This window comes from Pseudophryne corroboree, chromosome 2, assembly GCF_028390025.1.
Source record: "Pseudophryne corroboree isolate aPseCor3 chromosome 2, aPseCor3.hap2, whole genome shotgun sequence".
Classification (NCBI taxonomy): Eukaryota; Metazoa; Chordata; class Amphibia; order Anura; family Myobatrachidae; genus Pseudophryne; species Pseudophryne corroboree.
Window position 1 is genome coordinate 252,532,849 of NC_086445.1, and position 26,846 is coordinate 252,559,694.

A 26,846-nucleotide genomic window follows, 5' to 3' on the forward strand; every position below is an offset into this window, starting at 1 on the left:
TGCCCAGGAACAGAAGCCCTCCCAGGGTTCTGCAAAGCCCTCAGCATGACGCTGGGGCCTTACAAGCGGACTCAGGAGCGGTGGGGGGTCGACTCAAAAATTTTAGCGCACAGTGGGCTTGCTCACAGGTGGACCCCTGGATTCTGCAGGTAGTATCTCAGGGTTACAGGTTGGAATTCGAGAAGTCTCCCCCTCGCCGGTTCCTAAAGTCTGCTTTGCCAACGTCTCCCTTAGACAGGGCGACGGTATTGGAAGCCATTCACAAGCTGTTTTCTCAGCAGGTGATAGTCAAGGTACCCCTCCTACAACAGGGAAAGGGGTATTACTCCACGCTATTTGTGGTACCGAAGCCGGACGGCTCGGTAAGACCTATTCTAAATCTGAAATCTTTGAACCTGTACATACAAAAATTCAAGTTCAAGATGGAGTCACTCAGAGCAGTGATAGCGAATCTGGAAGAAGGGGACTTTATGGTGTCCCTGGACATAAAGGATGCTTACCTGCATGTCCCAATTTGCCCTTCACATCAAGGGTACCTCAGGTTCGTGATGCAAAACTGTCATTATCAGTTTCAGACGCTGCCGTTTGGATTGTCCACGGCACCTCGGGTCTTTACCAAGGTAATGGCCGAAATGATGATTCTTCTGCGAAGAAGAGGCGTATTAATTATCCCTTACTTGGACGATCTCCTGATAAGGGCAAGGTCCAGAGAACAGCTGGAGGACGGAGTAGCACTAACCCAACTAGTGCTGCAACAACACGGGTGGATTCTAAATTTTCCAAAATCTCAGTTGACCCCGACGACACGTCTGCTGTTCCTGGGAATGATTCTGGACACGGTTCAGAAAAAGGTGTTTCTTCCGGAGGAGAAAGCCAGGGAGTTATCCGAACTTGTCAGGAACCTCCTAAAACCAGGGAAAGTGTCTGTGCATCAATGCACAAGAGTCCTGGGAAAGATGGTGGCTTCTTACGAAGCGATTCCATTCGGCAGATTCCACGCACGAACTTTTCAGTGGGATCTGCTGGACAAATGGTCCGGATCACATCTGCAGATGCATCAGCGGATAACCTTATCGCCACGGACAAGGGTGTCTCTTCTGTGGTGGTTGCAGAGTGCTCATCTGTTAGAGGGCCGCAGATTCGGCATACAGGACTGGGTCCTGGTGACCACGGATGCCAGTCTGAGAGGCTGGGGAGCGGTCACACAGGGAAGAAACTTCCAGGGAGTATGGTCAAGCCTGGAGATGTCTCTTCACATAAATATACTGGAGCTAAGAGCGATTTACAATGCTCTAAGTCTGGCAAAACCCCTGCTTCAGGGTCAGCCGGTGTTGATCCAGTCGGACAACATCACGGCAGTCGCCCACGTAAACAGACAGGGCGGCACAAGAAGCAGGACAGCAATGGCAGAAGCTGCAAGGATTCTTCGCTGGGCGGAAGATCATGTGATAGCACTGTCAGCAGTATTCATTCCGGGAGTGGACAACTGGGAAGCAGACTTCTTCAGCAGACACGATCTACACCCGGGAGAGTGGGGACTTCATCCAGAAGTCTTCCACATGATTGTGAACCGTTGGGAAAAACCAATGGTGGATATGATGGCGTCCCGCCTCAACAAAAAACTGGACAGGTATTGCGCCAGGTCAAGAGACCCTCAGGCAATAGCTGTGGACGCTCTGGTAACACCGTGGGTGTTCCAGTCAGTGTATGTGTTCCCTCCTCTGCCTCTCATACCAAAAGTACTGAGAATTATACGGCAAAAGGGAGTAAGAACGATACTAGTGGCTCCGGATTGGCCAAGAAGAACTTGGTACCCGGAACTTCAAGAGATGCTCACGGAGGATCCGTGGCCTCTACCTCTAAGACGGGACCTGCTTCAGCAGGGACCGTGTCTATTCCAAGACTTACCGCGGCTGCGTTTGACGGCATGGCGGTTGAACGCCGAATTCTAAGGGAAAAAGGCATTCCGGAAGAGGTCATTCCTACACTGGTAAAAGCCAGGAAGGAGGTGACTGCACAACATTATCACCGCATTTGGAGAAAATATGTTGCGTGGTGTGAGGCCAGGAAGGCCCCCACGGAGGAATTTCAACTGGGTCGATTCCTACATTTCCTGCAAACAGGATTGTCTATGGGCCTCAAATTGGGGTCCATTAAGGTTCAAATTTCGGCCCTGTCGATTTTCTTCCAGAAAGAATTGGCTTCAGTTCCTGAAGTCCAGACTTTTGTAAAAGGAGTACTACATATACAGCCCCCGGTTGTGCCCCCAGTGGCACCGTGGGATCTTAATGTAGTCTTGGATTTTCTCAAATCCCATTGGTTTGAGCCGCTCAAATCGGTGGAGTTGAAGTATCTTACATGGAAAGTAACCATGCTACTGGCCCTGGCTTCAGCCAGGAGAGTATCAGAATTGGCGGCTTTATCATATAAGAGCCCATATCTGATTTTCCATACGGACAGGGCAGAACTGCGGACGCGTCCTCATTTTCTGCCTAAGGTGGTGTCAGCGTTTCACCTGAACCAGCCTATTGTGGTGCCTGCGGCTACTAACGATTTGGAGGATTCCAAGTTGTTGGACGTGGTCCGGGCATTGAAAATATATGTTTCAAGAACGGCGGGAGTCAGAAAGTCTGACTCACTGTTTATATTGTATGCACCCAACAAGATGGGTGCTCCTGCTTCTAAGCAGACGATTGCTCGTTGGATTTGTAGCACAATTCAACTTGCACATTCTGTGGCAGGCTTGCCACAACCTAAATCTGTCAAGGCCCATTCCACAAGGAAAGTGGGCTCATCCTGGGCGGCTGCCCGGGGGGTCTCGGCATTACAACTCTGCCGAGCTGCTACTTGGTCAGGGGCAAACACGTTTGCAAAATTCTACAAATTTGATACCCTGGCTGAGGAGGACCTTGAGTTCTCTCATTCGGTGCTGCAGAGTCATCCGCACTCTCCCGCCCGTTTGGGAGCTTTGGTATAATCCCCATGGTCCTGACGGAGTCCCCAGCATCCACTTAGGACGTTAGAGAAAATAAGAATTTACTTACCGATAATTCTATTTCTCGTAGTCCGTAGTGGATGCTGGGCGCCCATCCCAAGTGCGGATTGTCTGCAATACTTGTACATAGTTATTGTTACAAACAAATTCGGGTTGTTATTGTTGTGAGCCGTCTGTTCAGAGGCTCCTACGTTTGTCATACTGTTAACTGGGTTCAGATCACAAGTTATACGGTGTGATTGGTGTGGCTGGTATGAGTCTTACCCGGGATTCAATATCCTTCCTTATTGTGTACGCTCGTCCGGGCACAGTATCCTAACTGAGGCTTGGAGGAGGGTCATAGGGGGAGGAGCCAGTACACACCACCTAATCCTAAAGCTTTATTTTTGTGCCCTGTCTCCTGCGGAGCCGCTATTCCCCATGGTCCTGACGGAGTCCCCAGCATCCACTACGGACTACGAGAAATAGAATTATCGGTAAGTAAATTCTTATTTTTTGCGGTAACATTTTTTTTAAAAGGACCCTCGGCACTGCCGAATCACCCGGCACTCATGCGTTATGTGTAACGCGACTTATAGCGCACAGAGCAAAGATGTAAGAGGACACAATTGTAACTGAGGGACCAATTAAGTCACCTCTCCTCAAGCATGGGTATCACTGATACCAGTACTGTTAGAGTGCTTCGAAGACTGAGGTTGGGAAAGATTGTCATACACCATCCCGTGTGGGTTCAAAAAACATTGGGGCAGATGTACTAACCCGGAGAAGGCATAAGGAAATGATAAACCAGAGATAAGTTCAAGGTGATAAACGCACCATATTTTAATATGTAAATTAACAGTTAGGAGCCGATTGGTTGGTGTGTTTATCACCTTGCACATATCACTGGTTTATCACTTCCTTATGTCTTCTCCAGGTTAATACATCTGCCCCATTGTATCATGAAAGTACAGAATAATGATTTTGTATGTGTCATACAGTGAGCAGCATAAAACTTTCTTCTCTAGTATATTTTGTTTTCAGCACTTTGTGCCCCAATCAACCCCAATGTGTTACTGAATGTATATACTAGTACAGTGGTTCTCAAACTGTGTGCTTGTTACTCTTCGGTGAACTAGGACACTTGCAGTGGTGCCTAGGAGTGGTGGTCCAGGACCAATTCAAATTATGTATACTCAATGTAATAGGCAAAACCAGTGCTGGTGGCTGCCAACATCAAATATGTGGCCAAACAGAAGCGAATCCTGTCCCTTACCGCACAATTTTCTTTCTAAATTTCTCAATAAGAAACTTTTGGCCTAGGGGTGCCGTGAAAAAAATTCTGATACTCTAAGTTTGGGAACCACTGCCCTAGTAATTAGACATCAACGTTAAAATTAGCAGCACAACAAATACATAGGAGATATGGCATTGACCCTGTATCTATTCCCATCTACCCAGCTTTCTACCCACCTTCTCACTCTCTGTCACGTATTCTCCTTTCCATAAAAAACAACTCTTTCCATATAAATATTTTAACAGGAAATGCTGTATTAAAATGTAAAAATCAAAACAATAAGGACAATAACAAAATCCTATAAATCCCTGAGAAAGTTTCTGTAGGATTAGCGGTTGTTAAACACAAAATGAAAACCATATGGTTTCCGTTTCCCCTGTTACATTACAGTGGATAAGCATTGTCAGCCCTAATTACATAATCTAGCCCACTATCTCAATCATTGGCATATCTATAGTGGGTGCAGTGTGTGTGGTGCACGCAGGCCCCTAGGTCCAGGTGGGTCCACACAGCACACCCTGCACTCATGTTTAAGTACTTACCTCTCCAGAGCCCCATGACGGTGCTGCAGATGCAGAAGAAATTACCTGGAAAATGGTATTCTGACCATTTTCTCAGTGATTTGCTCATGTGCAGTAGAGACTAGTCATTGGGAACATGGTGGGCGCCATGTTTCCGGAGACCTGGCTCAATGCCAGAGTCTACTGCACTGCAGAGAGGAGGGGGTCCTCATGGAGTCTGGACATGGGGCCCCTCCTCTCTAAAACCCCTGGTCACAATGTCCTATTTATATCACTACAATCTCTGTCTTAATCCTTATGGGGCAGATTATGATCAGACACTCGGGCTAGTGTGAACTCATCCATTAGAAGTGCTCTATGACAGTGATTGTGCTGGGTTAAAAAAAAAAGTGGTTTCCAGGGGCCGCTTGCTTTAATAAATTGGGTTCTACGCTAGCATTTCTGGGTTCCTTAACATATAGGGGGTGAGGGCATACATAGTTGGGACAGTGTTGGAGTCAGGTGGCAGTTTAGGGTAGAGAGGGTAAGGGCAAGCAGCAACTTAGGTAGAGCTGAGGGTAGATGGGACTAAGGACAGGCAGTGTTTGGGGATAGGGAGGGGGAAAGTGCAGACAGCAGTTGAGGCTGTACTGGGGGGCAAGTAGGGGGTAGGGGTCTGGCAGTGCTCTGGGTAGGGAGGGGGTAAGGGTAGATAACAGCTGCTGGGCCAGCACTGGGGGAGGCAAGGGGGAAGTTGGGGCAGGCAGTGCTGGGGGTAGGGAGGGGGCAGTAACATTAGCCATAGAACTGACCACTGAATGTGAGTGGCAGGAAGCCACCAGCATCTGCTATGTACAAGGGGCCTAATTCAGAGATGATCACAGCAGTAAATTTGTTAGCAGTTGGGCAAAACCATGTGCACTGCAGGGGGGACAGATATAAAATGTGCAGAGAGAGTTAGATTTGGGTGGGGGGTGTTCAATCTGAAGTCTAAATTGCAGTGCAAAAATAAAGTAGCCAGTAATTACCCTGCACAGAAACAAAATAACCCACCCAAATCTAACACTCTCTCTGCAAATGTTATATCTGCCTCCCCTGCAGTGCACATGGTTTTGCCCAACTGCTAACAAATGTGCTGCTGCAATCAACTCTGAATACCCCCATAGTGTATACAGCCACAGCAGGGAACATTAGCTAGGTTATCAGTGTTACCAGATACTGCAATGCTATTTTGGGTGCTAATATCACACCCAGAATGCATTGAGAGTGTGACTGATAAATGGGTCCCCACACAAGCTGGTAAGCATATTAAAAGTGGGCTTGGCTTTAATGCTTTAAGTAGCATTACAACCATGTTGAGATAATGGCACCAGCATTCTCGTGTCAACATAGTAACTACATAAAACGTCTTGCACTCGATAGAGGAAAAACTTGCAAGCCAGGGCTACCAAAGTAGGCAGACATGTTGAAAAGTGAATTTGTCCCATTGTGTAACTACACACAAGTGAGGAGGGCTAGTACACTGCACACACTTCCCACCTCAGTCACCATAAGGCACCTCTATTCTATGGCATCACAGTTGTAGTATCACTTATAGCAGGGTAAAAATAGCCCCATCCCAATACCCTGCAGAGTTTTCCCTGCAGGAGCTGCTGCCTGTCCACAAGGGACCAAAACAAGCACTGAGTCACAACTCCTTGGCCAGCATCAGGCAACCTGTGGCTTCTCAGCAGGAATGGAACTACAGCTCCCAGCATGCTGTGCAAGACTATATAACATTAGATATTAGCCTCCGTGACATACTGGTAGTTGTTGTTCCTGCTGCAGCAAGCAGTGCACAGGTTGCCTACCCAGCCAGCATCCACGTGACACCACACAGTACAATCAGAGAGGTCCTGCTGCAGCTCCTACCATGGTGCTGGTAGCCCGAGCCAGTCAGGTGGCAATATACTGATCGCAGTGCAACCTCAAGAAGACCGCAGACGGATCGGACAACCGCTTCATCTTCGTGCTCAATTTTAATGACGGCCGCAAACTCTCGCAGGAAGACGCCAGCCAATCGCATGAACAAAGCATCCTGGGAGATGCGCTCGTTTTTCAAAACACTGCCCCTCACATCCTCTAGTGCACAGGTTCTCAAACTCGGTCCTCAGGACCCCACACAGTGCATGTTTTGCAGGTCTCCTCACAGAATCACAAGTGAAATAATGAGCTCCACATGTGGACCTTTAAAAATGTGTCAGTAGCTAATTAATACACCTGTGCACCTGCTGGGTTACCTGCAAAACATGCACTGTGTGGGGTCCTGAGGACCGAGTTTGAGAACCTCTGCTCTAGAGAGTAAAAACACGCTATAACATGTATTTTGCAATCACTGTGCAGGGTAATTACCTCTGCTCTCTGCATGTTATAAGCAATATGTACTGTGGGGGTAATTCAGACCTGATCGCAGCAAATTTGTTAGCTAATGGACAAAACCATGTGCACTGCAGGTGGGGCAGATATAACATGTGCAGAGAGAGGTATATTTGGGTGGGGTGTGTTCAAACTGAAATCTAAATTGCAGTGTAAAAATTAAGCAGCCAGTATTTACCCTGCACAGAAACAATATAACCCACCCAAATCTAACTCTCTCAGCAAATGTTATATCTGCCCCACCTGCAGTGTACATGGTTTTTCCCATTAGCTAACAGATTTGCTGCTGCGATCAGATCTGAATTAGGCCCAGTATGTGGTCCTCTCTGAGTGATTAAGTACCACATGGCAAGCAAAAGTCTATTAGACACCGTCCTCAACATGGGCCCTCATTCCGAGTTGTTCGCTCGTTATTTTTCTTCGCATCGGTGCGATTTTCCGCTAACTGCGCATGCGCAATGTTCGCACTGCGGCTGCGTCAAGTAAATTTGCTAAGAAGTTTGGTATTTTAGTCACGGCATTACAAGGTTTTTTCTTCGTTCTGGGGATCGGAGTGCGATTGACAGGAAGTGGGTGTTTCTGGGCGGAAACTGACCGTTTTATGGGTGTGCGTGAAAAATCGCTGCCGTTTCTGGGAAAAACGCGGGAGTGGCTGGAGAAACGGGGGAGTGTCTGGGTGAACGCTGGGTGTGTTTGTGACGTCAAACCAGGAACGACAAGCACTGAACTGATCGCACTGGAAGAGTAAGTCTCGAGCTACTCAGAAACTGCACAGACGAATCTTTTCGCAATATTGCGTATCTTTCGTTCGCAATTTTGCTAATCTAAGATTCACTCCCAGTAGGTGGCGGCTTAGCGTGTGCAATGCTGCTAAAAGCAGCTTGCAAGCGAACAACTCGGAATGAGGGCCATTGATAACAATACTTTACTGAAACCCAGTAGGCATGCAGTATATCAAATAGTATACAAATATCAGTGAAATAATGGCAATTCTGCCTGATATTAAACCTTCTCAACCTCAACTGACGCTTTTCTGATCACATATTGTCCTAATAACAAGAGAGTAACCAATATTTCTGGGGTGTTGATCATTAGATCTGCACTAAAAAAAGGTCTACAGTCAATAGGTATGGCCGGCGCCACCTCTAGGCAGGTGCCTATGAGCGCCGGCCACTGGAGGGCGGCGCTGCACGTTGCCGATGAATAAATGCTTCCTTTATTCCCTTAGCTCAGCTGAGCTTCACAGCTGAGCAGGGATGCTGCACTACCCAACTGTAATCAGCCGGCACTGACAGTGAGTACTGTGTGAATAACGCATCGGGCGATAAGCAGGGCAGCTCTTATGTAAAATGTTATTGTCTGTAGCAAGCACACCGTCTGCTCACTTCTCCTCTTTCCGCAATCCTCTCCCCTCCGCGATAATACCCTTCATATTCCCACCCAGCGCCATGACAGTACCCTCCCGCATGTAAACCCCCTCTCTCCCGCAATTGCATCCTGCATTTTACCCCCTCCCTCCCGCGACTGCATCCTGAATTTTATCTGCCTCCCCCCCGCGATTGCATCCCGCATTTATCCGCCCCACTCCCTCCAGTGATTGCATCCCGCATGTTACCCACCCCCCCTCCCCATGCTGGTAGCGGCGGGAGTAAGCCGGAGGTGTTGAAGAGCCGACGGTATGTGAGGCCACGATCCGCACATGTCTGCCTCCGCTGCTGCCTCCCCGGCTCTCACAGGTCCTGGACTTCTCCTATGTGTGTGGAGTGTCTGGCTGTGGACCAGCTGCTCAGCCTATGTGGACAAGTGACTGTTTAATACCTCCGCTGGGTGAGTGGTGTGTGTGTGTGCTTGTGTGTGTGTGTGTGTGTGTGTGTGTGTGTGTGTGTGTGTGTGTGTGTGGGCGGGGGTGGGGGGTTGCAGAGATTGGCTGTGTAACAGGGCTATTATGTCTGTCATGTGTATAGGGGCATTTAATTATGTGGGGCATATGTGTAAGTGGCATTATGTCTCATGTATATATGGACATTTAATAATTGGGGCATATGTGTAAGGGGCATTATTTCTGTCATATGTATAAGGGCATTTAATAATGTTGGTTATATGTGTAAGGCCATTATGTCTGTTATGTGTATAAGGGCATTTACTACATTTAATAATGTGGGGCATATGTGCAAGGGGCATTATGTCTGTCATTATGTGTACAAGGGGATTTAATAATGTTTGGCATATGTCTAGAGGCAAAATGTGTGTAATTATGGGGGTCATTCCGAGTTGATCGTTAGCTGCCATTGTTCGCAGCGCAGCGATCAGGCTAAAAAACTGCATTTCTGTGCATGTGTATGCACCGCAGTGTGCAGGCGCGACGTACGGGTACAAAGGCATTTGTTGTTTTGCACAGGTTCTAGCGAAGTTTTCAGTCGCACTGACAGCCGCAAGAAGAATGACAGGAAGGGGGCGTTTCTGGGTGTCAACTGACCGTTTTCAGGGAGTGTTTGCAAAAACACAGGCGTGTCTGAAAAAACGCAGGCGTTCGCTGGGTGGGTGTATGACGTCAAATCCGGACACGAATAAGCTAAAGTGATCGCAAGCGCTGAGTAGGTTCAGAGCTACTCAGAAACTGCACAAACTGTTTTTGTAGGGCTCGGCTGCACATGCGTTCACACTTCTGCTAAGCTAAAATACACTCCCCAGTGGGTGGCGGCATAGCGTTTGCACGGCTGCTAAAACTAGCTAGCAAGCGATCAACTTGGAATGACCCCCTATGTGTAGAAAGGCATTAATAATGTGGGGCATATGTGTATGGCATTATGTGTATACAAGCAATAATAATGTGCAGCATATGTGTAAGGGGCATTATGTATATCATTATGTGTAGAAGGGCATTTAATAATGTGTGGTATATGTCTAAGGGCAAAATGTGTTATTATGTGTATAAACTATAAAGGCATTAATAATGTTTGGCATTTGTGTGGGGCATTACTGTGTGGCATTATGTGTATAAGGGGCACTACTGTGTGGTGTAATGTGTAGAAAGGGCACGACTGTGAGTAACGTGTATAAGGTAAAGGGGTACTACCGTGTGACGTAATCTGAATAGGGGACACTATTGTGTGTTATAATGTGAATGAGGTTGCACTACTGTGTGGGATCATTTGAATTGGGGGGTACTATTGTGTATCACGCCCCTTCCTAGCAAGAACATGCCTCTCCTTTGGAGTGTGCGCCGGAGGCGCGCATTGTTCCTATTTAAAATAAAGGGGGTGGGGGCACCAGTGCTATTTGCGACTGCTATGGGTGAATCGGGATGGTGCTGGGAGAGGGTTGCAGGGTAAAATGCAGAGCTAGCAGCAGTGCTAGGGGTCACCAGACAAAATATTGCTTAGGGCATCAAATTGGTCTGGGACCAGGACAACGACCCTCCAGAACACATTACCCAGAACATCATTCACTATGCTAATTAGAGATTCTGTAGAGACTTATTAACCCTTGAATTAACGAACCATGATACTATCAGTAATATTGATACTGAGTGCATGTGCATAGTACTCATGTAAAGTGTTTCAATGGTTAAATTTGTTTTGTTTTCTATTGATAATTACTATTTTTGTATACATCTTTGTAACATGTTGTGAGTAGAGATTGGAGCACTGTGACTCCGTTTTACCTAATAAAAATCTAATTTAAATGACATGCTCATTAGTACATTTGTTACTTATTTGAGCATTCATAACATCTATATAGAACACTTGTGGTGGGTTGGGTATAATTTGCCGGCGGTTGGGATGCCTGCGGTCAGAATACCGCCCGCTGCATCCCGATGATAAGAATCCCGACAGGGAAAGGTAAGTATACTCACCTTCCCCTCCTGGCCCCCTATCCCCACCCCCTTTCTATAGCCTAAATCCAGAGCCGGCCCTAACCAATATGATGCCCTAGGCAAGATTTAGGCTGGTGCCCCCAAGCACCACCGCTGGTTCCGCCTCTGACCTCTTTCCCAGCACTATCACCCCTCACCCATAGCAGTCCTTATTTTGGTGTTTGTACCCAATATACTTTAAATAGGAACAGCTCGCACATTTGGCGCACAGCCCAAAAATGGGTGTGTTTTTGCTGGCAAGGGGCATGGCCACAAAATAGTAACCCCAATTCCAATTACACCACACGTTACTGCAACTTTACTCACATTTGATCATGCGATAGTGTTGATAATTCATATTACATCCCACAGTAGTATCACTTTACCTTATAAACGTTACTCCTCACAGTAGAGCCCCTTATTCACATTACATCACACTGAATTGCTCCTTATTCACATTACACCACACCCTATTGGTCTTTATTCACATTAGACGACACAGTAGTGCCCTTTCTATACGCAACGCCACATAGTAGAGAACCTTATACACATAATGCCACACATTAGTAATGCATTTATACACATAATTCCACACAGTAATGCCCCTTACACATATGAGACACCTTATTAATGCGCCTTACACATTATGACTATCTTTATTAATGCCCTTTTACACATAATGTCCCTTACACATATGCTGCACATCATTAATGCCCTTATACACATAATGACACACATAGTGCCACCTACACATTTGCTGCACATTATTAGTGCCCCTTTACACATAATGACACACATACAGTAGTACCCTGTTACAAATATGCCGCACATTATTAATGCCCTTATACACATAATGACACACATAGTGCTCCTTACACATATGTTGCACATTAATAATGCATTTTTACATGACACACATAATGCTCCTTACACATATTCTGAACACTACTGCACAACCAACCCACTCACATGCACACAGCACTCACACTGCCACTAACACTGTGACCTCTGCCTCTGCTTGGATACAGATGTGTCCTCATAAATCTTGCCTCAATGCTAATTTTGGGCACCTTTTTTTTAATGAAAATACGTCTTATTTGCATTGTTATGTGGCTAGGATGCACAAGCAGCTTCTGCTGATTAAAATGATATGCAGCATGCCTATATACTGTGTGAGACTGTGGCTGTATCTGCATATGAAATGCTGCACACAGAATATAGGCATGCCGCATATCATTTTAATCAGCAGAAGCTGCTGATGCCCCTAGGCATATCAAATGCCCTAGGCAATTGCCTAGTTTGCCTATGCCTATGGCCGGCTCTGCCTAAATCTAACATTCCCCCCCTTCCCCCTGCAGCCTAATTCTAACCCTCCCCAGGGGCGCCTAAACCGACCCTCCCCCCCTCTCCCAGTTCTGCCTCCGATTATCCACTTTAACTACACACAGCGCCACACATAGATAGCGCTCTACTCGGCTGCAACAAGTCAGCAGGCAGCCAGTATCGCTAACACAGCAGCGCCAGCCTGTTTGGCTTATTTGCATGCAATGTGTGGTGTGATGTAACGTCACGCCACAAATTAGAAGAAGCGCAAACTGTGCTGGGGCTGGACGCTGCTGCAGATGGACATGGAGACACATATGTAAGCAGCACTACTACTGTGTGTATTATATGTAAGCGGCACTACTACTGTATGTATTATATGTAAGCAGCACTACTACCTTGTGTATTATATGTAAGCTACGCTACTTCTGTGGGCATTATGTGTAAGTGCAGCGCTGGCTCTACCATTAGGCAGCTTTAGCCAGCTGCTTAGGGTGCCAGGATCTGAGGGGGCAGCCCTGAGTCTGCTTATCACAAATTTAAGGATAACTCTGAGAGATGCATCCTTGTTAAACTTAATGCACACGGCAGCTGTTGAACTTCTAAGATGCTACCTACACACTTTCACTCGATGGGCTGGAGAATGGGTACTGGTGTGTGGTTTTGGTCGGGGATGATGGGGGGGGGGGGGGTTTACAAGCAGGCTGAAGTTATGCCTAGGGTGTCGAGAAACCTTTCACCTGCCCAGGGGCGGATTGGAAACAAAAAGTGGCCCGGGAAAAATTTGTACTAGTGGCCCCACATGGGCAGCACCAGTGGTGTAAGGTCTAGCCATGGGCCATGGCTGCAGCACCCTCCCCCCAAGACTTTCCAGATAGTGGGCATGTCCAGCATCAAGGGGGAAGTTAAAAGGAAATAAAATTAAATATTATGAGCACATTATATGATACACCTTCAGAATTTAGGAAACTATATAATTCTTTAGAAAGATATATTTGTAGATGTAGCTTTGTTTAGGGCAGTACGGACGGTGTAATGGTTAGCATTACTGCCTCACAGCACTGAGGTCATGGGTTCGATTCCCACCATGGCCCTAACTGTGTGGAGTTTGTATATTCTCCCCGTACTTGCGTGGGTTTCCTCCGGGTACTCCGGTTTCCTCCCACAATCCAAAAATATACTGGTAGGTTAATTGGCTCCCAACAAAATTAACACTAGTATGAATGTGTCTGTGTACATGTGGTAGGGAATATAGAATGTAAGCTCCACTGGGGCAGGGACTGATGTGAATGGGCAAATATTCTCTGTACAGCGCTGCGGAATATGTGTGCGCTATATAAATAACTGGTAATAAATAATAAAATAAAATAAATATGTTTTCTTGCTTATTACACCAACCGTATCCCAATCACTATTCACTCAATCTTATATGTCAGCCAAGCAGGCAGACAGAGTATACACTAGATCAGAGGTTCGCAAACTCGGTCCTCGGGAGCCCACACAGTGCATGTTTTGCAGGTAACCCAGCAGGTGCACAGGTGTATTAATTACTCACTGACACATTTTAAAAGGTCCACAGGTGGAGCTAATTATTTCACTTGCGATTCTGTGAGGAGACCTGCAAAACATGCACTGTGTGGGCCCCCGAGGACCGAGTTTGAGAACCTCTGCACTAAATCATCTGCAATCACAGGCGAAGTGGCAAAGTAATTTTCATATATGCAAATTATTTTGCATCTTATTCATTATGTCTAAAAATAGGACAACATGTCCTCAAACAAAACAGGCCCCGCGGGTGCGTCGGCCCACCGGGAATCTTCCCTGTAAGCCCTATGGCCAATCCGCCTCTGCACCTGCCCTATCAATAGGTCAGCCACTAATGGTAGACATACATTAGGTCGACATGGAATATGTAGGCAGTAGTAAAGGTAGCCACAAAAAACGCCCATTAGTGTACTGCTTTGCTCGCCATGCTTCGCAGATTACTATTCCTAATCGTTGTCCATGTGGATGGTTAAGTATGAAAAAGTTAAAGAATAAAATAAAAAAACTTATGTCGACCAGATTTGTGTCGACCTCTTGAACTGTCTACCTTTTTTACATGTCAGCCTATTGACCTAATGCACATCGGCTACTAGTGGTCAACCTATTGACTGTTGACCTTTTTAGTGTAGATCTATAGACTGGATACCATATTTCTGTACACTGTACAAGCAATAAAGTATTTAAAAAAAAATAAGCATGGTAATACTGGCTAATGTAAAGAAACAACACAGTAACACATAAAGTATACCAATGAATAAACAATATTATTTATTTATTAACAGTTTCTTATATAGCACAGAAAATTGCGTTGTGCTTTGCAATTGGAAACAGTAATAAGATAAAGCAAAATAAATGGAAACAGCAGTGAAAAAACAAAACTGGTTAATAACAGAGTCAGAGGTAGGAAGGCCCTGCTGGCAAGCTTAAAGTCTATAGGGAAGTAGGCATTGATATACAGTGCATCCGGAAAGTATTCACAGCACTTCACTTTTTTCACATTTTGTTATGTTACAGTATTATTCCAAAATGGAATAAATTAATTTTCCCCCTCACAATTCTACACACAATGGGGGTCATTCCGAGTTGATCGTAGCTGTGATAAATTTAGCACAGCTCCGATCATGAACTCAGACATGCGGGGGGTCGCCCAGCATAGGACTAGTCCACACCGCATGTCAGTGCCGCCGCCCCCCCGCAGAAGTGCAAAGGCATCGCACAGCGGCGATGCTTTTGCACTTCAAGAGTAGCTCCCAACAAGCGCAGCTTTAGTGTGCTGGCCGGGAGCTACTCTTCGCTCCCCGACCCGCAGCGGCTGCGTGTGACGTCACGCAGCCGCTGCGGGCCACTCCCCACGCGGTCCGGGCACGCCTGCATTGGCCGGACTGCGCCCCGTTTCGCCCCCTCCCGCCCATCGCCTGCCTCTGCCTGTCAATCAGGCAGAGGCGATCGTAGCGCAGCGACGGGCGGCCATGCGCCAGCGCACCACGGCGCCAGCGCATGCGCATTTCTGACCCGATCGCACTGCTGTGAAAAACTGTAGCGTGCGATCGGGATAGAATGACCCCCAATACCCTATAATGACAACATGAAAAAAGTTTTTTTTTAGATTTTTGCTAATTTATTGAAAATAAAAAACTAAGACGTCACATGTACATAAGTGTTCACAGCCTTTGCTCAATACTTTGTTGATACACCTTTGGAAACAATTACAGCCTCAAGTCTTTTTGAATATGATGCTACAAGCTTGGCACACCTATCTTTGGGCAGTTTCGCCCATTCCTCTTTGCAGCACCTCACATAGTTGTCCTTTGATATCTTGACTGTGTGTTTAGGGTCATTGTCCTGCTGAAAGCTGAACCATCGCCCCAGTCTGAGGTCAAGAGCGCTCTGGAGCAGGTTTTCATCCAGGATGTCTCTGTACATTGCTGCATTCATCTTTCCCTTTATCCTGACTAGTCTCCCAGTTCCTGCCGCTGAAAAACATCCCCACAGCATTATGCTGCCACCACCATGCTTCACTGTAGGGATGGTATTGGCCTGGTGATGAGCAGTGCCTGGTTTCTTCCAAACATGACGTCTGGCACTCACACCAAAGACTTCAGTCTTTGTCTCATCAGATCAGAGAATTTTGTTTCTCATGGCTTTTTACTAAGGAGTGGCTTCCGTTTGGCCACTCTACCATACAGGTCTGATTGGTGGATTGCTGCAGAGATGGTTGTCCTTTTCAAAGGCTCTCCTGTCTCCACAGAGGAATGCTGTAGCTGTGACAGAGTGACCATCGGGTTCTTGGTCACCTTCCTGACTAGGGCCCTTCTCCCCCGATCGCTCAGTTTAGACGGCCAGCTGAAGGAAGAGTCCTGGTGGTTCCGAACTTCTTCCATTTACGGATGATGGAGGCCACTGTGCTCATTGGGACCTTCAAAGCAGCAGATATATTTCTGTACCCTTTCCAAGATTTGTGCCTCGAGACAATCCTGTCTCGGAGGTCTACAGACAATTCCTTTGACTTCATGCTTGGTTTGTGCTCAGACATGCACTATCAAGTGTGGTACCTTATATAGACAGGTGTGTGCCTTTCCAAATCATATCCAATCAAATGAATTTTCCACAGGTGGACTCCAATTAAGCTGTAGGAACATCTCAAGGAGGATCAGTGGAAACTTAAGCTTAAGCTTAATTTTGAGCTTCATGGCAAAGGCTGTGAATACTTATGTACATGTGATTTCTAAGTTTTTTATTTTTAATAAATTTGCAAAAGTCTCAAAAACACTTTTTTCACATTGTCATTATGGGGTATTGTGTGTAGAATTTTAAGGGGAAAATTAATTTAATCCAGTTTGGAATAAGGCTGTAACATAACAAAATGTGGGAAAAGTGAAGCGCTGTGAATACTTTCCGGATTAACTGTACAAGGATAGGTGTTATCTATTGCATAATGGTCCACCAGATTGCAGACTTTCTTGGTGGGCTGTATTATATGTTCACACAGCAATGTTGGCCTGGATTCAGGAGGATGAGAAAAGAAAGAACGTGAAAAAATATGTGAGGATATAAGTGGACTGTACAGTGGGAATGTAATTGTATAGGAAAGTTTATGAAGGTTATGTGGGTGGTATTGGAATTTGATAAACTTGCCTGAAGATGTGAGTTCAGGGAACGCTTGAAGCTTTGGAGACTAGAGGAGAGTTTTATTGTGCGTGGAAATATATTCCATGAAATGAGTGCAGCCTGAAGAAAGTCCTGCAGTTGTGAATGGGAGCGAATAATGAGTGTGGATGAGAGACGTCAATCTTGTGAAGAGTGAAGAGGTCAGGTTGGGAGATATTTTGAGATAAACAAAGAGTTGTGTACAGAGGCAGAACTCTGGGAGGCAAAGTAGTCATCTCCCGCCGGGCTCCTACTCTGAAGGGGGGCACCTCTTCTCCTATTCTGTTACACCACTGAATTAAGTTAATTGATAGCAGTTGCTGTCTTTTCAGTGGCTGACTTCCTCCCTGGTCCCTGCACCTTACAAATCACACCCTCTTTATTATACTGAATATTTACATTTTACAAGTATCACACCCAGGATTAGAAACCACAACCTATTACACTGGAAGCAGACACCTTACTGATGAAGCTGTTTGATCCTGTATAGGAAATATGAGAATTCTAACTATATGAAGATACTTCTCTGACAATTACACGTAAGTTCACATAGTTAGAATTCTCATGCTTCCTCTACAGGAGCAAATAACTCCATCAGTAAAGTGTCTGCTGTTAGTGTAACAGGTAATGGGTTATAATCCTGTGTATGACTGCTAAGAAATGTGTGATTTAAAATAAAAGACAATTAAATGTATAAATACAGTATATACATTTTTTTCAGAACACTCCATAAACACACACACACACACACACACACACACACACATACACACACATACACACACACACACACACACACACACACACACACACACACACACACACATATTTATCTTAATATAGGAAATAGGGGGGCACCAATATTTATCTTGCCTCCGGGCAACAGTGACGAACTTACGCCACTGGTTGTGTAGTTTGGTTAATGGCCTTGTGTGTGAGTAAAAGTATTTTATATTGAATACTGACAGAGTGAATCCACAGATAATGATCATCTAGTGAGGAAGATTAGCCTTGCAGCAGCATTCTGAATAGATTGTAGTGGTGGAAGTCTCTTTTTGGTAAGACCAGCAAGAAGACTATTGCAATAATCAATACGGGAGATAATGAGAGCATGGATTACAGTTTTTGCAGTGTCTTGTGTAAGGTATGGTCGTATTTTGGATATGTTTTTTAGATGCATGTAGCACGATTTAGAGACAGATTGAATGTGGAGAACAAAGTTCAGAGTCGAGGATGACACCTAGGCAGCGAGCTAGTGTGGTAGGATTGATTGTCGAGTTCTCAACAGTGATAGAGATATCAGGTTGATAACTACTGTTGGCTGGTAGAAATATAATTAATTCTGTTTTGGAAATATAATAGTTTGAGGTGGTGAGATGACATCCAACAGGAAACCGCAGAAAAGCATTCAGTGACACGGACTAATACAGATGGTGACAAATCTGGGAAGGATAGGTAGATTTGAGTATAATCTGCATACAGATGATTACTGAAATCCAAAAGAGCTGATTAGTTTGCCAAGAGATGAGGTATAGATTAAGTAAAGCAGAGGACCTAAGACTGAGCCTTGAGGTACTCCAACTGAGACAGGTAGCGAAGAGGAGGTGTATTCAGAGAAGTGGAGACTGAAAGAACAATTATAAAGGTAGGATGAGAACCAAAAGAGGGATGTGTCCTGAAGACCTAGGGATTGTAGTGTTTGTAAGAGAAGAGAGTGGTCAACAGTGTTAAAAGTAGCAGAGAATCTAGAAGAATAACATAGAAACATAGTATTTAATGGCATATAAGAACCACTTGGCCCATTTTGTCTGCCCTTTTTTTACCATATTTTTACGTCAAACCTTATTTGATCCTTATTTCTTTGTAAGGATATCCTTATGTCTATCCCATGCATATTTAAATTGCTCTACTGTCTTAGCGTCTACCACCTCTGAAAGGAGGCTATTCCACTTGTCCACTACCCTTTCTGTGAAGTAATTTTTCCTCAAATTTCCCCTGAACCTACCTCCCTGCAGTTTCAGTGCATGTCCTCGTGTCCTATTACTTCTCTTCATTTGAAGAATGTTTCCCTCCTGGTCTTTGTTAAAACCCTTGATATATTTGAAAGTTTGACCTCCAAACTATACTATTGAAAGTTTGACCTCCAAACTATACATATTGAGATTTTTATAGTCTTTCTGGGTATGTTTTGTGATGTAGGCATGCATCATTTTAGTTGCCCTACTTTGTACAGTCTCTAATGTATTAATATCCTTCTGAAGATATGGCCTCCAGAATTAAACAGTATTCTAGATAAGGCCGTATCAATGACCTATATAGTGGCATTATTACTTCTTTCTTTCTGCTGCTGATTCCTCTCCCTATGCAACCAAGTATCTGACTAGCCTTCATCATTTCTTTGTTACATTGCTTACCTGCCTTTAAGTCACCTGAAATAGTGACTCCTAGATTCCTTTCTTCCTCAGTAGTTTCCAGTATAGTGCTATTAAGTGAGTAGTGGCCTTTGGACTTAGCAGTGATCAGATCATTCACTACTTTAGTCAGTGCTGTCTCTGTGGAATGTTGGGATAGAAAGCCTGATTGAAGTGGGTCCAATAAGTTATGTGAGTAAAGAAAGTAAGTGAGGCGAGTTCAGGCAAGTGTCTCAAGTAGCTTGGAGGGGCATGGGAGCTGAGAGATGGGACATTAGTTTGAGGGAGCGTTTGGGTCAGAATTTTGTGGGTTTTGTTTTCAGAATGGAGTAATCACTTCATGTGAGAGATAGACAGATTACAGATTTTAGTTAAGGTTGGGATGAGCACAGGAGACAAAACTTTACTTGTTTGTGAGGATATAAGATCAAAAGGAGAGGTAGTAGAGTAGCAGGATGAGAAGAGTGTTGATACCCAGACGCCTCTTTGCCACTGTCAACTCCCTCCTCTGCCCACCCCCGCCTCAACTTCCCTCTTCGCTTTCTGCTCTTGACTTCGCCACCTACTTCACATCCAAAATTGACTCCATTTGTCAGGACATAACATCACACCAGAACCTGAGCAACCCCCCTCCTCCATTTCTCAACCCCCCCCCCCCCCCCTCTCCTTCTATCCTTCCCTCCTACCAACTCTGACATCTTTCTTCCCTGTATCTGGAGAGGAAGTCATGGTTCTCATCTGGTCCTCACCCCCCTTCACCTCCCCACTTGACCCTATTCCATCCCGCCTTCTCTGCTTCCTCTCTTCTTCTTCCTGTTCCCATCTTGCCCATCTACTCAATCTCTCACCTCATCAGGCACTGTCCCTTCTGCCTTCAAGCATGCACTTGTCTCCCCTATTCTTAAAAAACCTACCCTTGATCCAACCAATTTCTCCAACTACCTACCCATCTTTCTTCTCCCTTTTGCCTCCAAACTCTTTGAGCGTATTGTCTACAACCGCCTCACTGTCTTTCTTTCTTCCCACTCACTGCTTGACCCTTTTCAGTCTGGGTTCCATCCTCAGCTCTCCACTGAAACTGCTCTCACAAAAGTCTGCAATAACCACCTTGCTGCTAAATTTAGGGGCCACTAATCTCTGCTTATTCTCCTTGACCTCTCTGCTGCTTTTAACACTGTAGACCACCCTCTCCTCCTGCAAATCCTTTACTCCCTTGGTTTGCGTGATACTGCTCTCTCCTGGCTGTCCTCCTAGCTTTTTGACCATTCCTTCTCTGTCTCCTCTCATGACTCCACCTCCCCCCCACTTCCTCTACCAGTAGGCGTCCCCCAAGGTTCTGTCCTTGGGCCTCTCCTTTTCTCTCTCTACACATCCTCATTAGGTGAATTCATTAACTCTTTTGACTTAAAATATCATCTCTACGCTGACGATACTCAAATCTACCTTTCCTCCCGACCTCTCCCCTGCTCTCCTCACTCGTATCTCCAACTGTCTCTCTGCTATCTCCTCCTGGATGTCCCAGCGCTTTCCTAAACTTAACATGTCTAAGACTGAGCTGATCATCTTCCCTCCCTCCCGCATAACCTCACCTCCCACAATTTCATTATCCATTGATGGCACAACTATCTCCTCTAGCCCCAAGTGCGATATCTTGGAGTAATCCTTGACTCAACCCTCTCCTTCAAACCACACATTCAGTACCTCTCAAAAACCTGCCATTTCCATCTCCAAAACATCTCCAGGATCAGACCCTTTCTCACCCAGGATGCTACTAAGACCCTCATCCACTCACTGGTCATCTCCAGATTGGACTACTGCAATCTCCTCCTAACTGGCCTCCCTCAAAAATGCCTCTCTCCACTTCAATCTGTCCTCAATGCTGCTGCCCGCCTCATCTTCCTCACCAAATGTACTACATCCACATTCCCTCTCTTGCAGGCTCTTCACTAGCTACCCTTCCCGTTCAGAATCCAATTCAAGCTTCTCACACTCACCTACAAAGCCCTCACCCACTCTTCTCCCTCTTGCATCTCTGACCTTATCTCTCTTTACATTCCCACCCGTCCTCTTCGCTCTGCTAATGCACGCTGTCTCTCCTGCCAATTGATTACCTCCTCCCACTCCTACCTACAAGATTTTGCACGTGCTACTCACTATCTCTGGAATTCTCTACCTCTCCCCATCCGACTCTCCACATCTCTACTAAACTTCAAACGGGCTCTCAAGACCCACTTCTTCACCAAACCCAGCCAACTCTCCTCCTAACCGTCTTGTCTATGCTCACTGTCTACCCCTTCTGTGTCACTCCGGTCTGTTAGCCCCTCACCTTTTAGATTGTAAGCTCGCAAGAGCAGGGACTTCTTTCCTCATGTTCCTTTCCTTTTCTTACTTACACTATCTTATACTCAATACTCCCTTTGATGGCACCTAACCCCGGGTTTTCTATACCTGTCCTATTTTGTCCTGTACTGTATATGCTGTTTTCTTGTTTGCTCATTTTATTATGTACTGTGTAATGGGCGCTGCGGATCCCTTGCGGCACCATATAAATAAAGGATAATAATAATAATAATACTTCATCTTCAATATGGTACTTTAATGTAAACTGTCTTTAGCACAAACTTTTAAGACTAAAGACAAACACATATCTCGTGCTCATCTGACTATATCCTGCTGTCCAGCACTGTTTTTAATAATAAAATAATGTATTAACTGAATATGTAATACATTTAATATAATGTGGCAAATGTAATGAATTCATTGTTTATGTAAAGTGCGCCCTCTTGTGGTAAACAACAAAGCTAATTGTTTTAAAACTGCCTAACTGGAATTCTAGGGAGAACAAGGTTCAGGTGTTTTCACTGACTGACCAGAAGGACATTGTGCTGAAGATCACAGTTAATAATTTTCCATCGGACCCACTCAATCCACATCTTAACGGAGACGATGCTCATGAAGCTCAACTCATTGCATCCTTCCCTGACACAATGTCCTACTCTGCTGTCCGTCCAGCAGTCTTACATATGGTATGAATAATATTAAAAGTACATGTATTGTTTAATGCCTTATATCTTATATTTGGAAATATTTTCAAGTAATGAATACATGTGATATTTTTGTGGAATTAGAGGACAGACCGTGGTTTGGTATTTTTTAACTAGCGGAAGCTCTATGTATATTGTTATTGGGCCTAATTCAGAGCTGATCGCGCAGCAAATTTGTTAGCAGTTGGGCAAAACCATGTGCACTGCAGGTGGGGGGGGGGGGGGGGGGGGCAGATATAACATGAGCAGAGAGAGTTAGATTTGGGTGGGGTGTGTTCAAACCGAAATCTATATTGCAGTGTAAAAATAAAGCAGCCAGTATTTACCCTGCACAGAAACAGAATAACCCTCCCAAATCTAACTCTCTCTGCACATGTTATATCTGCCTCCCCTGCAGGTCACATGGTTTTGCCCAACTGCTAACAAATTTGCGCTGCGATCAACTCTGAATTACCCCCATAGAGTATCTCAATAATTGTAAGAAATCTTTAATTACTTTGTAGTGTATTGATTTTTGGTGCTGAGACTGCACGCGGTACTCAGTTAAAGGACTGAGTAACTCTATGTATTCTGCACCCCCAGGAAAAGTCAGTGGTTTGTATTTCCAACGATAACGCATCCCAGGCAGTATGTGAACTCGGCAACCCAATGAAGAGAAATGCTGAGGTATCTATGTACTGCTTCCGTTTTACTCTTTCTTTCTGCATTTTATTGGGAAATACGTTCATTAGCAGTGCTTGTCGTTTTTGTTGAATGGATCACTTTATGTAAGATTTAATAACAAAGGAAGCCAGCGTTAATGCCAGTTAGGGTATATATGCCTGAGCCTTGTCTATCACATCTCAGTTTATACAGTGTCACAGCTAGACAGCATGTCTGTTTGACTGCATTTGACTTATAATTGTATTTATGTTTCAGATAACGTTCTATATGGTTATCAGCACCCAGGGGATCACTATAGAAACTACAGAACTGGAGGTCCAACTTGAACTGACTACGTAAGCATTTATCTACTGCATGGATATATTGTACTTGAATGGCTGGTTTATAATCTCCACAAAGCATTGCATGTGATCCCAGCAAAATAACTGCATTCAATGCATCATAACAGACATGGTGCCTAATTCAGACATGATCGCAGCAGCAAAATTGTTCTCTCATGAGCAAAACCATGGGGGTAATTCATTCCAGCCGGTGATCAGGGCCTAACTGCGTATGCACCGCAATGCGCACTCTCGTCGGACAACAGCAAAGGGTATCGCCAGTCATTGACAGGATGGTGCGAAAAATCCGATTGCACGGACGTTCGCAAGGTGATTGACAGGAGGAGGCCGTTTGTGGATGGTAACTGACCGTTTATTGGGAGTGCCAATAGCGTTTTCAGGGAGGGTGTCTCTGACGTCAGCTCCAGCCCCGATCAGCATCTTCTTATCGCACTGAAGGAGTAAGTCCTGGGCTGTGCAGAGACTGCACACAGTCTAATCTAACTCTCTCTGCACATGTTATATCTGCCACACCTGCACTGCACATGGGAGGTCATTCCGAGTTGTTCGCTCGCAAGGCGATTTTAGCAGAGTTGCTCACGCTAAGCCGCCGCCTACTGGGAGTGAATCTTAGCATCTTAAAATTGCGAACGAAGTAATCGCAATATTGCGATTACACACCTCGTAGCAGTTTCTGAGTAGCTTCAGACTTACTCGGCATCTGCGATCAGTTCAGTGCTTGTCGTTCCTGGTTTGACGTCACAAACACACCCAGCGTTCGCCCAGACACTCCTCCGTTTCTCCGGCCACTCCTGCGTTTTTTACGGAAACGGTAGCGGTTTTTCCCACACGCCCATAAAACGGCCTGTTTCCGCCCAGTAACACCCATTTCCTGTCAATCACATTACAATCGCCAGAACGATGAAAAAGCCGTGAGTAAAATTACTAAGTGCATAGCAAATTTACTTGGCGCAGTCGCAGTGCGGACATTGCGCATGCGCATTAAGCGGAAAATCGCTGCGATGCGAAGATTTTTACCGAGCGAACAACTCGGAATGAGGGCCCAGGTTTTGCCCATTAGAGAACAATTTTGTTGCTGCGATCCGGTCTGAATTAGGCCCAAGGTGCAAATGTGAGTGTGATTGTCCTCTGCTATTTACTGACGGGTGTGGATTATTAGATCTACACTAAAAAGGTCCACAGTCAATAGGTCTACCACTAATGGTAGACATGCATTAGGTTGACAGGGTCAAACGGTCAACATAGAATAGATAGACCGTAGAAAAGGTCGACAGGTTAAAAAGGTTGTCAGGGTCAAAAGGTCGACATGGAAATGGTTGACACAAAAAAGAGAGTGTTTTGTCACTTTTCTGCCCCATTAGGGTACCACGTCTTCCCTTGCCATGCTTTGGGCAAGGTGCCTCTCTTGGCTACTGCTGCGCTCAGCACAAGTTACTATTTCAAATCATAGTCCATGTGGATGGTAAAGTATGAAAAAGTAAAAAATAATAAAAAAAAAATACAGCTTGTGTCTACCATATGTGTGTCGACCATTGGCGTCGACCTTTTGACCTGTCGACCTTTTCACCCTGTCGACCTCATGCATGTCTAACATTAGCTGTAGACCCATTGACTGTAGACCTTTTTAGTGTAGAGCTATAGTCCGGATACCTTTAGCGGCAGATAAAAGAAAAGAATTCAATTCATTTTTAAATTGTGTTTGTGAATTTCCTTTCACTGCGTCATGTATAAAGGAATTCCACAATTTGGTAGCAACTGATATTGGTATGTTCTAGGATCACTGCCCTTAGGTTACAGTGCCTGTTTGGTAAGCTTGCCTGCAGTGTACTTGTCACTTTCACAATGCAGAATGTAATGTCAGCATTTAGTCCTCCTATGTCCCTTATTGTTTATGCGGATAATGTTGTGTCTCTATAGGATAAGCGAGCAGATAAATCTAACTACAGTGTATGCCAAAGCCAAAGTGATTATTGAGCTACCACTGTCTGTCTCTGGGTGAGTAAACGTGTCTGTATAAGAGTCTCTGCTACCAGTACTTGGACATCAGGTATACTTATATTGCCAGCACTCTTGGTTTGGAATTTGCATAATGTCACTGTGGATGTTACCTGGTTCTCTTGCAGGGAGGCAACTCCTAACAGACTGTATTATAGCGGGGAGGTAAGGGGAGAGTCATCAATGAAAAATGAAGATGATGTGGGCAGCCCTGTGGATATTGAAGTGACTGTACGTATTCTTTCTACTTACAGGTGTAAAATGACTTAATTAGCCTCCAGACTCTGTGTGATTACACATGTTGCTAGAAGACACTTACATTTATTGATATGCAGTAATTGACAGTATATTTAGAAATGTAATTCAAGATTGTCACTTATTCACTTATCCATCTGCTTTACTTTCATGACTCTGAAGCACCATTACATTAATTATGCACACGCAGATTTCTAACCCATCCTTCCTATTCTTCAATATATATTCATTGTCCAATCTTTCTCTGCCACTCTAAAAACATTAGGGGCCCCACTTAATAATAAGACTTATTACCAACAGCTTATTTTGTTCAGTATCACAGTGATACTAATGAATATCCCATAGTATTTTACATTACTTAGTACATCCTTATTACCCTCATCAACCATCCATCTTGTGTTATGTTATTATATTTGCAGCTACAATGATATAAAGTGTATATAAATATGGAGGATATGTTCTTCAGGTGTCTAACAGAGGAAAGTCTTTGCGTACACTGGGTTCTGCATACCTGAACCTGATGTTGCCACATGAAATGTCCAACGGAAAATGGCTACTGTACCCAATGAAGATTCAACTGAAGGAGAAAGAGCGCTCTGGTCAAAGTATGGAGTGCAGTCCCTTCAGTGCAATCAACCCTCTCAGACTGGTTGGTAGAGTTTCTCTTTTGGTTTCCCTATGTTCCTACACCCTGCATGTATAATCATTCACATTGTACTTAAGCTGCACACTTCTCTTCTAGGACACCGTGTCAGCAAACACAAATTCCTTGACGCCGGTTCAGAGTCAGCGTTCGGCAAGCCGATGGCCCCTTGTATATCCAGTCAAGAAGAAGGATGTAGTTTTGGTAATTCTTACCACTATACGTTGTGACATAAGAGAAATGTTCAGGCGAGATGACAGGTACAGATGCTTCCTCCCTCATCGTTTCTGCAGTCACATCACACCTATTCGTGAGCACATTTACTAACGCAAAACATCTTTTCTTGCATTTTCCCCCCAAAAACGTGTCTTATTCACGACACATTTTTTCCCCCGGAAAACACTGTAACGTAGCATTTCATATGCAGATACATCTGT

General features: G+C 44.9%; 1 protein-coding gene across 4 annotated transcripts in view; it reads left to right on the forward strand.

Moving 5' to 3' along the window:
• ITGA7 (integrin subunit alpha 7) overlaps positions 1-26,846 on the forward strand; it is a 235,309-nt gene that overhangs the window by 195,135 nt on the left and 13,328 nt on the right. For all 4 annotated transcript variants that reach the window (XM_063952666.1, XM_063952667.1, XM_063952668.1 and 1 more), the window contains 7 exons: positions 22,305-22,494; positions 23,095-23,178; positions 23,431-23,510; positions 25,434-25,511; positions 25,640-25,742; positions 26,233-26,415; positions 26,509-26,613. In XM_063952666.1, the coding sequence (XP_063808736.1) occupies positions 22,305-22,494; positions 23,095-23,178; positions 23,431-23,510; positions 25,434-25,511; positions 25,640-25,742; positions 26,233-26,415; positions 26,509-26,613 (823 nt within the window). The remainder of the gene's footprint in view (positions 1-22,304; positions 22,495-23,094; positions 23,179-23,430; positions 23,511-25,433; positions 25,512-25,639; positions 25,743-26,232; positions 26,416-26,508; positions 26,614-26,846) is intronic.